The 14,046-nt window shown below is 33.7% G+C and overlaps 2 protein-coding genes across 5 annotated transcripts in view; one reads left to right on the forward strand and one right to left on the reverse strand.

Moving 5' to 3' along the window:
- Positions 1-732: 732 nt before the first annotated feature.
- The window catches only part of jef (major facilitator superfamily domain-containing protein 6 jef), a 47,724-nt gene continuing 34,410 nt past the window's right edge, over positions 733-14,046 (reverse strand). Inside the window, exons 6-10 of the mRNA XM_016049504.4 lie at positions 12,537-12,698; positions 9,661-9,767; positions 5,394-5,613; positions 2,139-2,332; positions 733-1,835 (exon numbers count right to left, since the gene is read on the reverse strand). Of these exons, the coding sequence (XP_015904990.2) occupies positions 1,692-1,835; positions 2,139-2,332; positions 5,394-5,613; positions 9,661-9,767; positions 12,537-12,698 (827 nt within the window). The 3' untranslated portion in view covers positions 733-1,691. The remainder of the gene's footprint in view (positions 1,836-2,138; positions 2,333-5,393; positions 5,614-9,660; positions 9,768-12,536; positions 12,699-14,046) is intronic.
- LOC107437484 (uncharacterized) overlaps positions 8,528-14,046 on the forward strand; it is a 104,733-nt gene continuing 99,214 nt past the window's right edge. For 2 of the 4 annotated variants that reach the window (XM_087164380.1, XM_087164379.1), the window contains exon 1: positions 8,745-8,876. The gene's annotated coding sequence lies outside the window, so the exon portion shown is untranslated. Of the gene's footprint in view, positions 8,877-14,046 lie in introns of all 4 variants that reach the window. The other 2 variants (XM_043046922.3, XM_071185386.2) reach the window with 2 other exon arrangements.

Consider the following 14,046-nt stretch of genomic DNA (forward strand, 5'->3'; position numbering starts at 1 on the left):
AAACAGACTTAATCAGCTATAGTAGTTCTAACTCTCAGAAATCTTATTTTCAGAATATACTTATTTTCCGAATCCTTTTTTTACGAATACATAAAAAATGCATCAATTTATTGGTTTTTTGTTTTAATTTTCGCTTAAGATTAATTTTTTTGAAGGAATATAATTTTGTTTTATATTTTGTAATGTTTTTTTTACTACCTAAATCTATTATTATTAGTTTGGTTAAATTTTCTATTAATTTATAACTATTTTCTTCATAATTTTTATTCAAATTGATTTTTATAAAATATTTTTCGTAATGTTTATAATTTGAAAAGAATTTCTTGGTGATTTTACCACTGTTGTTTAAGCTTTTTAATTTTTCTAATATGCAATCAGACATTTTTATTATTTTTTAGGAAATAGTTTGATATTAGCTACTTAAAGGAAAAATTTAATCTTCTTTTCAAATGATTACGTTTAAAATTCTGTTAAATATTAAAAAGGATTCTCTTTATCGTAATCTTTCCCTTTTTTTAAAATTTTATTTCTCTTGAATACTTCTTTTCAGGGATGTGCTGCTTCTCTAAGTAGCCCTAGAAAGTTTTTTACGTGAGCCAATTTTTGTTTTATACATTAAACATTATTAAATTATAATTATTTATAAAACAGCTATTAGTAATTGCTATTAGTAATTAATCAAATAACTCTGTGTACTCTGAGCTTCATAATTAAGAAAACAAAACAATTATATTTTTTATAATTATTTCATTTATTTCCTGACATTACCAGAGTAGAGCTACCACAGTTTTTGGCAATAACTTATCATCCAAAGTGTCTGGCAACATCTAACGAAATATTAGTATACTAATATTGTACCTGTTGTATAATTTTGTACCTTGCATGAACAAAATCCTTGACTAATTAATTATGTACAACTTGCTGAATTTCAATAACTTTTTTTTTACAAAAATAGAAAAATATTTGTTAAATTAAAATTTCTATTAACAAATTTCAAGTATATAATTAATTTTTATATAATCAGGTACTTTTTGTTTAGTTTTTTTTTAAATCCTGTACAATACAGTGCTTAGTTTAAATTTAATTCAAAACAAATACACATTTGATACCTATACTTTTAAACTCTATAAACTTATAACCATACATAGAGACCTTGAATATTAATTGGGATTTATGAAAACTTATATTTTTTGGTTTGTAAAGATAGAGGTTGTCATAAGGGTGTTTTTAATCAGTTGGATGTACCTGATATTTCTTATTTTATACATTTTAATGTGAGCATTTTTTTTTAACTGAGCAACCAAATTCTGCGGTAATTTCAATAGTTTTTAGTAACATGTTTCAATATTAGTTTTTTCAACTGTCTAGAGAATACGACAGGAGTGGCGTTATGACTTGCTCGACTTGTGGCTTTCTGCTCAGCAGCCTTTGTTTATATATAGTTTACATATTATACCCTCTTCAACGGTTGGTTACGCTCTTCTGCTTCCACCACTACTGCCGTGTGTCGAACAAGTGATTCCGTTTTATGACAACCCACCCACGATTCCATCAATTATAAGCTATTAATTATGCCAAGTAGGATAATGGTTACAAACGCGTTTTCACTTGTAATCAGTCCTTGTATGTCAGTTCTGTTTTTCTAAAATATCACACTCCTTAAGAGGCGGCGTCATGAAAAAGAAATTAAGCTACCAATCGTAGGCGATCTCGTTATGGTTTTCAGGCTGAGGACTGTAGAGCTTTGTCTTGGGTGCTGGGCCCACCAGTACATCGTATTTGGCTCCATCTTCATCATTCGGCTTTTGTGTAAAAGTTTGGACTTCGTCGTAAGCCTAAGAAAAAATAAATGGTAGATTTTTAGGATATGAAATTTAAAGCATCTTAAAGATTTAGAAGAAAAAAAATGATTTGCATATGTTTAGGTATTCATTAAATTTAGGTTGGTCATTTAAAATATCCCATTAAATCCAAAAATGGAGCTTGCTAAATAGTTAAAACTTGTTTAAATGTTCCAGAGGTGATTCTTGGCTTAAAGGCCGATTTATAAAAACGAAGCGAAATGAATTGGTGAATTTAGATTCCTACAATCTGTGTTAATTATGTTCTACTTAACTATACACAATTGTATAGGTTACCTGGAAGTCCCTTCTTATGAATTCATATGGATAGCAGCCCTCAGGACTGGCTGCTTGAGCCAAAATTCCCTTTGGATTAAACACCGCCGCCAAAGCTCTTCTTGTCAGTGCACCTCCAGATTCTACGGGATTTACCAGAGGAGTTTTATTCATGTTGAAGTCAGAAGTATAATTCTGCCCTTCCACTGAATAGCCTGGAAAAAAAGTTGACATTATATCCTAATTCTGAAATTCTATCATTAGAATTATAGTCAAGAAAAAAATTCGTTTCAAAAATCAGATCACTGTGTAGCGGCTGAAAATTTAAAAGAATCGTGCCAATGTACGATCTTTATAATCTTCCAGAAACATGTAAATTTTCGATCTTTATCGTCTTCTTCAAGATAGTCATGCCACTGTACAATCTTTCTCTTTGTATCATGATCTCCGTTGTTTTGGCTCTATGTGCGACTGTGTATATTGTATTTTAACTGTGTATATTGTATTGTAAAGGTACAAAAGTTACGAATGATGGACACAAATTATGCATTTGTGTTATACATTTGAACATTTTCTGCCCCGGTATTAAATAAATCATTACTTGGCCGAAAATTGAAGAATTGAGTTGTCCGATTTTTTGTGAAAGCTAACGCTATATTTTCCGGTTAGGTGATAAGCAGATTTTTAAGAAGTAGACGAGGGTCAGGAATTCTTAGAGATTTATAAATTAGCGTTTTTTTTTAATGTTGTGTTACGACCGTGTTATAGCACCTAGATGTTAACTTGAAATGAATTTCAACACTGTTATTTACTTTTTTATAACCAGTTCAGGCTCTTCAACAAATTCAAACTTATTGCTTAATAAAATATCACTTAACATGATCGCATAAAATAATCGCTTTTTTAAATTATTGATTAATATAATCACATGATTTGCTAATCTTACTTACTATATCACAATTCTCAATCATGGAAATGATAAGAATGGGCTATCAGTTAAAGAGTTGACCTCGCCAACTACCCCTCTAAATACTCTAAAACAGTGGTATCCAACCCCCGGGCTGCAGACCGGTACCAGTCAAGGATCAAATGGTATCATGCGGCCCAAGGTACATTAATTTCATTAAATTATTCCCATTTTATTTACTAAGCTGTATTTCTCTCAAATGTGTCCGTTTTTCCATCGGCGAGAGGTTAACCAAGTGCTGAGAAACGTCCCCTAAAGCCACACCCAATAGCTCGCATGTAATTTTATGTTACTTTAAATGCACATTTAAAATTATTAAATCAAAACAATCTAAAATATAAACAATCGACTTCCCCTTCAGTGGGCCGTGGTAAAATAATCAAACGTTGACCGGTCAGTGCCGATAAGAAGATTGGGGAGCACTGGTCCAAAACAATTTATAAAACCCATTAACGCCTGAATTTTTTATATACTGTATCGGAAAATATGCTCCAATTGAAAAAGTTTTTTTTTTTTTTTTTTAACTAAATGAATATTTTTTTCTGTAAGTTGCAACTTAATTTTTGAAAAGAATTTGAAACATTTTCTTGTCGAGAAAACAGTCCAATTTCAGATTCTCGTAATTCCCGTGACGTATATGTTAATCTAGATTACCAAAGGTTAGGTGTAAGAATAGAGGTGAAAGCGAGACGGGAAAGAAGAAAAACTGGTAGTTAAACCATTTCAATTATAATTAGTTTTCGGATGGAGAAATCTATTCTTTTTTTCCCCTGCTATTTAACAGTATACACAATTAAACTGAAAATAAGCAGTTTTATATGCAGTCGGACCTCTATTTAACGAAGTCACTAAATCCCGATAATAAGTTCGTTATATGGAAAATTCGTTAAATGGAAAAACACCTTTTAAAGTACTTAAGCACCACAAACCAGGTTTTAAATTCATAAACACTAGACATAATTAAAATAGCCATTAATACACTTTTATCTTGTAAACTAGTATTTGCTATTTATTTTATAAACCTTAACCATTAACGAAATCTGCATGGAAAGCAAGAATAGCAAAACATTAAAGCAAGAAAGCAAAACATTATCCAGTGTTACACTATCCATGCTACATCCATTTTCAACTAAAAAAAGGTTCAATTTATGTACTAAATTATACACTGAAGAGCCAAAAAAACTGGTATACCTGCCTAATATCGTTTAGGGCCCCCGCGAGCACGCAGAAGAGCCGCAACACGATGTGGCATGGATTGGATCAATGTGTGAAGTAGTACTGAAGATAATTGACACCATGAATCCTGCAGGGCTGTCCATAAACCAGTGGGAGTAAGAGGGGGTGGGGATATCTTCTGAACATCACGTTGCAAGGCATCCCAAATATGTTCAATAATGTTCATGTCTGGGGATCTTACCGGATTTCCGATACTCACGATATACTCGTGAAATGGTCGTACGTGAAAATCCAAATTTCATTGCTATCTCGGAGATGCTATGTCCCATCTCCCGTGCTCCGACTATAACACCACATTCAAACTCATTTAAATCTGTATAACCTGGCATTGTAGTAGCAGTAACCGATCTAAGAACTGTGCTAGACACTCGTTGTCTTGTATACGCGTTGCCGATCTCAGCGGTGTACTTTGATTGGCTCCATACCCCTTTATTTGCATACTCATGCCTGTACCAGTTTTTTTGGCTCTTCAGAGTAGTTGCATTTATTATAAAAGTAATTTTAACCATACATTACCACATGCGTTCTTAAGTTTAATTGCTACGGGTAAAATTCGAAAATTTGAACTGAGTTTTTCATTTGAAATGCAAACAAAAAGGGAATTAACTGCTTTCTCTAAGATAATGTTTAGAGAAAACAGTAATACATTTCGTAAAGCAGTGGCTTCGAAAATTAATTCAAGATCATTTCCCCATAAAATGCGCTAACAGGTTTGAAATGTTAAGAAATATTTTGGAAAATAGGAAAAATGGATCTCAATGAAAAGTTCGTTAAATAGAAAATTCACTTCGCTATTTGTCGAAGAAATTTCCAAAATGTTCTTGGTTGCTCGAAAAAATTCGTAAAATGGAAGTTCGTTAAATGGAAGTTCGACTGTATATGCTATAATTATAAAAAAATCTTGGTAGTTAATAAAATTTTGTTTTCTCGGGAAAAAATGTTAGAATGAAATGTTTTTCGTTCTAGTTTTCGCTCTTTTCCGTCTTGATATGCATAGGCTTTCAGCCCTGTGTAAGCAGGGAAAGACCAGATTTTTTTTATATCTAAAGAATAAAATTAGGGAATATTTCTACCTCCACCATTATCTCCTCCACCAGGAACTCCCAAGTATCCACCTGTTGTGGCGTTCCGATTCGGACTAGCAGTTCCATAGCCGCCTTCGTTGTTATTCGTCCCAGCTCTAGGACCTCCAATGTTTTGTTTTGAAAGAGACCTGGCCATTGGGTTAGATGGAACACCATGTGGTGCTAAATGTGCAGTTTCTTCTACAACAGTGTCCGGTTCCTGGTCATCCTAAAATTAGAATATAATTTCCTAAATTTTTGTAATGAAAACAAGATTAAAACTTATGAAAGACATTATCAAATTAAAAAAAACCTCACATTTTTTAAACATACACAGAAGAAGCGCTGCATCTGCTGATTAATGTTACAAGAATGGATTTCAGTCAAAGTCGGAATTACTCTCCGCTTTACTAATTAAAGGCCAACTGTTAATTTTGTCTTACAATTGAAGTTTTAAGAGACTTAATATTATCGAGAAATGTATAGTTCTTTCTCCTAACGTTCTAAGAGTGCAATAGGGCTAAATTCTTCTAGTAACCCAGGATGCATCCATCACTTTTTTCTTTATCATACCTTTCTATAATTTGTGTGCCATATACCTTTTAAACTGGACAGATCGCGCCCTTCTTTATATTGAGCACTCCATCTTGCTGATTTTGTTGGTTGCGAATAATTGTTAAAGCTAGTGGCAAAACTGAATTGGGTTTAGTTGTCATAATCTGTGATTTCAATAGAGAAGGTTGTAGGTTCGTGTCTCAAAACCACTAAACAAATGCATCACTTACAAGCGAATATCATACAACTGTTTAGTCGTAGAACTGGAATAAATTTAGCATAAATATTGACAGCCATTGATGAACAATATGACCTTCTCTTTTGCAGTTCGGGACCTTTATTTTTTAAAATAAAAGTTCAAAGCTGCAAAAGAAGGCCACACTGTTCATCCTAAGAAGTATCTGAATAATCTTAATATTTCCGAATGCCTACCATTCAAGAGTGTTTCAGTATAACTAGGATTATTTTAATTTATCATGTATTTAAATGCCAGGCCATTTAGGTCATTAGGCAACCGACTTTCCAGTAATTTTTAACAGTGCAGTTAAAATCATTTAGAGCTGAACACTCTTTTAGATAAACAGCATTCATAGCTTCTCCAGTCCCGCAGTGGACTGATCGTTAAGACACGGTTCCCAGCAGATCACCGAAGTCAAGCATCACTGGCTGCGGTCAGTGTGCGGGTGGGTGACCACTTGGACCAGCCTGCGTAGGGACCGAGGGTGTGCGGTATTGGTCCTCGTTAAACTGTTCTACCGTAAAGTGCTCGACTTCGCGTGCAGGTCATCGGGCTACAGAAGCGGGAGTGCCATCTCCTCTGCAGAGGATGTAAATTGTGATAGCATGCCTTCGAATCATCCTCAGGGATGCTTCCCAGACAGTCGCCAATAGCCCATTGTGCAGCTCTAATGCGATGTAAATGAACTACAACAACAACAACTTATAGCTAGAAACAAGCTACCAACTAATTCAATGGGAGAAAGTAAGGCTCAAAGTATCTGCTTGTGAGGGGATATTGAATCTGAGCAATTCTTTTAAGTATTAATGAACCTAGTGTTCGTTTAGTTATTGTTATATATAAATATGCAAGTTTGAATGCTTATTGCAAAGTACTGATTATAAGCCCTAGTCAAGTTAAGGAAGACATAGGAAACGTTAAAGAAAGACGTCGTGTGTATAAATCCAGGGTTACGGCGGGATTTGAATCCGCTACCTGCTGTCTACGGAGCGACGGGTGAGGCTAGGGAGGCCCCAATGTGTTCGTTAAATTGTCCTTCTCTTTTGGTAGGTATTTCATTTACGTCGCACTAATGCTGCACATTGGGATATTAGCGACGGTCTGGGAAACATCCCTGAGTGTGATCCGGAGACATGCCATCACAATTTAGACATAGCTCTAAAGGGGAAGGAAATTTTCTACAGATCATTGTACCCGTGGTACTGTTCAGCGATCGACCACAGGACTTACAATTCCACAGATTTTGCGAGAATGTATATTGCATGTACTTGTTGGTTCTTAAAGAAGTCGAGGATTGAACCCCTGCCCCTCTGGACCGAAGTCCGATTCTCTATCACTGGACTACCACGGGCCCTTTTTCTTTTGGAAAAGGATAGTCTCTTAAGATGTTTTTTTCTAGTTAATGGCGGTCACTTGGGTCTATTTCCCATTGGCCTCAGAGATGCCAAAATTCCTCTCTTCTCGTTACCCAGTGAGCACCTATGGCTATGCCACGGCGGTGGAGTAGCGTCTCCCACGTCATATAACCACAAACCCGTTTATAAGGCGTGTTACATTCACACAATCACACAGAAGAAGGGACATAGAACACAGAGAAAGAAACATCCACGCCCTGAGTGAGATTCGAACCCGCAACCATCGGCTCCGCAGTCAGGCATGCTAACCATTCGGCCACCTGGTCGGCGTCTCTTAAGATGTTGACTAAATTATTTGACTCTCAGTAGTTGTAGTTCATTTACGTTGCACTAGAGCTGCACAATGGGCTATTGGCGACTGTCTGGGAAATATCCCTGAGGATGATCCGAAGACATGCCATCACAATTTTGATCCTCTGCAGAGGGGATGGCACCCCCGCTTCGGTAGCCCGACGACCTGCACGCGAAGTCGAGCACTTTACGGTAGAATAGTTTAACTAGGACCAATATCGCATTGACTCGCAATAAAATTACATAATGGTTGTGTCCCGCAGTGGACTGATCGTTAAGACACGGTTCCCAGCAGATCACCGAAGTCAAGCATCACTGGCTGCGGTCAGTGTGCGGGTGGGTGACCACTTGGATCAGTCTGCTTAGGGACCGAGGGTGTGCGGTATTGGTCCTCGTTAAACTGTGCTACCGTAAAGTGCTCGACTTCGCGCGCAGGTCGTCAGGCTACCGAAGCGGGGGTGCCATCCCCTCCGCAGAGGATCAAAATTGTGATGGCATGTCTTCGGATCATCCTCCGGGATGTTTCCCAGACCGTCGCCAATAGCCCATTGTGCAGCTCTAGTGCGACGTAAATTAACAACAACAACAACCTGCTTTGGTAGCCGGATGCCCTGTACGCGAAGTCGAGCACTTTACGGTAGAACAGTTTAACGAGGACCACAACCGCATTGATTCGCAGTAAAATTACATATTGGTTGTGATCACTGAGTTTTAAAGAGGGCAAAAACAGGTAGTTGGAAACAAAACAAAAAAAAGGTAAATAAATAAAATATTTTTAACACTGAATGTGTGCTTCTTAACCTTCTCTATGGATTTTTAAAATTGACAATGTGATTTGTCACTGAAGTTATGCTTAATCATACTTAAACTAAATTCATTTTGCTGGCATATCATTAAACTTTAGCAAGCAGTTAGTGACAGACTACAAAAGTAATGCCGTTATGACTCAAAAACTGAAACGTTTGCATTTCAAGCACAGTGATGGACTAAGAGGTAATAAGAAATTTGCTATTTCAAATCATTACAACAGTATTGAAAAAATTCGAAATTGTATCTTCCAAAATTGATATTAATATAATTTGTTTTGTAACTAATTCGACCATATATTTATTCTCACTTTAGAGTTATAGTATAATATTTTGAAATGCAGTGCATTTTCTTTGGGTGTGTCAAATATTTTTTTTCAGCCTATGTTAAAACAACTGACTTTGATGTCAGAACCTTTTCGCATATAATACTGAACCGATTTCTATGGACTTTTCTTTGCTTCCCTCCTCTTGCTAAAAGTGCATGTTTTCACTTTTACTATTTTATTTATTTTTCGTTCAAAAATTGACATGAAAGTTAATGAAACATCGACGACTAAAAAGTTCAGAATAAATGACTTACGTCAAAATGTCAAGCAGGGCGAAAGAAAAAAAAATTGAAAATCTTTGCAGTATTTTCTAAAAGGTAAATGAGTACTTGTTTGATGAGTAATATGAACCTCTTCAGTAAAATCCATATTCGAATTTCAACGAGTGTCTATTTTGGTCTAAGTTTGCATTCAATTCAAATGTAGTTCAACAGTTTCGTAGTTCAAAAATATTATTCAATGTTTATTTGCACTATAATGTTACACTGTATTATGTATGAAAATAATTTTTTTTCAATGAAATATCGTACAAAAATTGCATTCTTGTATAGATCTCAGTCAGTAAAACTAAATATGTGACGTTTTTATAAAGTTTTAATATTATTTCCCTGCATTAGTAATTTTAAATTGCATTCGTCTTACTTGAAATGAGGCGAATCCCTTGTCTTTTCTATAGTAGTTAATAAACACAAACAATATGAGAACTATTAAACTTGCAAACCCGTATCCTCGGAAAGTTACTTGAGTACCTGGAGATTAAAAAAAAGAAAGGTTTTAATAAACATGAAACAACTAAAAATAACTTATTAAAAATAAGAAAGGTTCATAAAAAAATTTCTAGAAAGAAGGGTAGTATTATGTTTTTTTCGGTTGTATTTGACAACTTATCTGTAATATTTGTAAAGATTAACACACAATTTTTTAAAGTCGTAATTATCAAATCTTTATTAACGATGTATTTTTGATTCAAATAAAATGCATGAATCAATAAAAAAATATTTAATAGATATCGTACAATTTATTTTGAAAATACATTATGATTCAATTCTATTTTTGCAGCCTAAAAGTACGCTTGAAAGATGAGAAAAATATTTATAATTTGGTGCTCATCTTATTTTGGCAATTTTGATGTTCTTGCAGAGTACAACAAAAATTACTTAAAAACGAGATTTTCTAAAATATTAGATTTTATATACAGTAAAAGCTCCAAATTACATAGACTATTAATCGAAGGGGCACCCTATTCTACACTTTAACACGTTGAATGCCATGGGGGTCACCGGTGACTGAGGAATCCAAGATTATTAGAAATACATAATTCAATTAATTTTTTAATTGTTTTATATTATTATCGTTATTAAAATGGTTTGAAGAAATTAATGCAATATAGAACACGCAAAAATAATTTTATTTATATACACAGAGGTGCCAACTTCCTCCGGACAGCGAATGAATCTTTACAAGTGGTAGTTTATTAATTGTGATTCTTGGTTTAATAAATTCAATTTAGTAGATTTTTATCCACCACTATTTCTAAACAATTCGTAGGCTTATATAATTCACACCACGTTTTTCAGGTATGTCATGCTAAACCTTCTAAAAAAACTAGAAAAGTCTGTCTAATATTTGCAAATCTAGTTTGTAGTTATTTACCGTTTGGCCAGACGGGCAAGCCTTGAAAAATTAGCGTGGTATTCAACGTGTTAATCATTAATTGAATGATACCATTAAAAATAAATATTTTTACATTTCTACCATCGCTTAGGTAAACAGGTCTGCCATATAAAAATATCTTTGAACAAAATATTTGAATTTGGTTTTTGCAAACCAAAATTGAATTTTGTCTATGAGAGGGAAAAGTGCTTAGCTTGAATTATTATTTTTGTTCACCACTATTGCTAAATGCAATTTACAAAATCAGTAATTCTCCTTAATTTAGTACCTGCAACTCGAGAAGAAGAAGGCTGATGTGGCATGGTTTTGAGTGGCCAGTTAAAGTTACACGTATTAGGCATGGTTTATTATCAGGGTGAATCAATTTTCGGATTAGTTACCTGCAAGTGACGTCACGTGTGTTTGTCGAACCTGATTGGCTGCTGAATCGTGACATAAAAGCCATGCTTTAGTCATCATGAGTTCGCTTGCAGGTATCCATTGGTATATTAGCCATTAAAAGTCAAACGCCACAGACATAAATTCGTTCTTTTCATTGTTAAACTCAATGTTGCTAAAGTGAAGTGTTTGTTATTGGGTATTTTAATAAAATCTTAACAAAATAAAACATTTAATAAAATTTCATAAGATTTTAATAAAATCAATTGAAATTTATTGCATAAATGGCTTTGTCATTTATTATCTCATAGAATATTGTGAATATTCCATACGAAGAACAAAAAGTAATTACTTTAGCATGTAATTACACGTATTTCTTAAGCTGAATATCATATTTGTTAAATTTTAAAGTACATTATTTCCTTGGTTCACAATCTGGTCCCGAAAGCAAAGTGATTAAAAGTAATTACTTTCAAGTGCAATCACATGTATTTTTTTATACAGGGTGTCTCAGTTAAGCGTTTCAGAACTTCTAAGAGGGGTAGGGGGCATCCTGACGACTCGAAATCATATAGCAATGTGGGGTCGGAAATGCTTTCCTGAAGCGGTGACGTAGACAGAAGCACCATAAAGAAAAGAGACCGTAAGTGAAAAATCGCTATAATAATACATTGAAAAAATTATATGGTTCATGGGCCAAAGTAAGTGTTCGAAGTTTCTGCCACCGGCTACAATGTACACCTCACATCTCCGGCGCATGGACATTCGAACATTCTGCTATACTCCAGGCATATCTCGCAGGCAGCTACTGCGATTCTTGCAACCAGCATTAACAACAGGTTGTCATAAACCGTGTTTTCATATGACTCCAGAAATCAAGACATGATAGGTCGGGTGACCGAGGAGGCCATATAATTTTTTCAATGTATTATTATGGCGATTTTTCAATTAACGGTCTCTTTTCTTTATGGTGCTTCTATGTACGTCACTGCTTTAGGAAAGCATTTCCGACCCCACATTGCTATATGATTTCGAATCGTCAGGATGCCCCCTACCCCTCTTAGAAGTTCTGAAACACTTAACTGAGACACCCTGTATACTGATTATGATATTACTATTTAGTAAGCCTACATGGACCACCTTGCCCCACAATTTGGTGTAAAAATGAAAATGTTGGTCGACAATTTGGTTCGAAATTGTCGAGTTTTAACAACCCTGATTGCTTTGTCTGACTATTGGTTTTTTCGGGTGCTTTTTAATTTTTATGATTTCGTTTCTTTTTTTGAAGAAAGAAAAGAAATAACTATTTATTTTCTTTATTTAATTAATTATTTTTTATAAAAAAGAAAGAATTATCTCAAGGTCCTAAAATAACCACAGTTTATCTAATTTTATAAAAATATTATGAAGTTAGGCACAGTCGTTTTATTTCCTGTAATCTTAAATTGAAAGTAATAATTCCTTACCGAAGTAATTGACAAATATTCCACCGATAACAGCACCGCATCCTCTGCCCAAGCCATGATGGAGTCCTTGCAGCACTCCCTGAGCTGATGATCTCAGGTTAGCAGGTGTAGCCTGAGTAATGTAAGAGCAGCATGCAGCCCACACTGCTGCATGTGTGATACCTAACAAAATTAAAGGTTGTAATGTATACAACTTATTCTTTAGAATGAATGAAAAGAAAAATGAATCAAGAGAAACTACCAACATGTAAGGACTGTCTAAATAATATAGAATGTCACGAAAAGAAAATGAAAATTTAAACATCGAACACATCTTTTTATCAATATCTATAACTTTATAAGGCATACCTTTTAATCTTTACAATCGTATTTTTGAAACAAATTAAAAAAAAAAAAACAATGGTAATGTTATGTAAATCATAAACTTAGCAGCTTTGGTGAATGATTTTTTTTTTTTTTACCAAAACGAAATATTCCGTTTCGTGTGCTTATCTCCGATTTGATTCACAAAGTGCATTTGTTATATTATACATATCTATACCAGTGAACATATTAGATTAATTTCATTTATATTTAGTAACATGGTTTGATTATTATTTTCTAATCTTAGCAAGTGAACTGAAATATTTTAAAGTTTGTTGTAGAAAAGAAACACTTGGAAGAAACGGGGGAAAATTACGTTTATTAACCAGCAAGAATGCGCACAGAACAAAAATCCGAAAAAAGACGTTATCAGAGGAATATCTAGATTATTATTGCTCCAACTTTAACCATTTTATTAAGAATTATAAACAAATAAAGTATAAACAAATATTAATTTTAAAAATACTATATTAGCAATAAACACTAATTACATTAGTATTTTAGGAAATTCGAAAATACTTTTTCTAAATATACAGGTTGGAGGAAATTGCGCTTCAAAAACAATTTGCAGACATAATTGAAAATCCTTATTTTTCTGTTAGACTATAAAAAAGAATTACTTTTGTTTAAACGAATGTTGCATCTTTTTCTTCAGTTAACTATATTAATGGAATGTCAGAAACACAGAAATACCGAAAGATGAAAAATATTCCTTTTTTCGCTTTTCTTGTGAATCCTAACTGATTTTCTTTTTCTTTTTGCGCTTAAAGCAATATTTTGATTTAAAAAAAAAGGGAAGAAATCTACAAAGGATAATATTCTTTTCTTTTATAACAAAATGAAATCTTTGCGTGCATAGCTCGCATTTAGAGTACGAAAATCAGTTCATTCATTTCAGTTTTTTTAAATAAATTGTTTTGTATTTTTTTAATATATATATAAAACAACAATAAACTTATTTCTTTATGTATTTGAGTGAGTCTCCAAAAACTCAACAATATCACGTCCAAATAAAATATCACAAGATTGGTTTGAGATGTAAAGTTATTTCTCACAATCTTGAGAAATAATTTTTCTCATGTATATACAATTTATTATTTTTTTTACAATTTTCCAAAAAGAAATACATTTAAAATTACCTAAAAGT

This window comes from Parasteatoda tepidariorum, chromosome 5, assembly GCF_982258835.1.
Source record: "Parasteatoda tepidariorum strain Cologne lab strain chromosome 5, Ptep-v5.0, whole genome shotgun sequence".
NCBI lineage: Eukaryota > Metazoa > Arthropoda > Arachnida > Araneae > Theridiidae > Parasteatoda > Parasteatoda tepidariorum.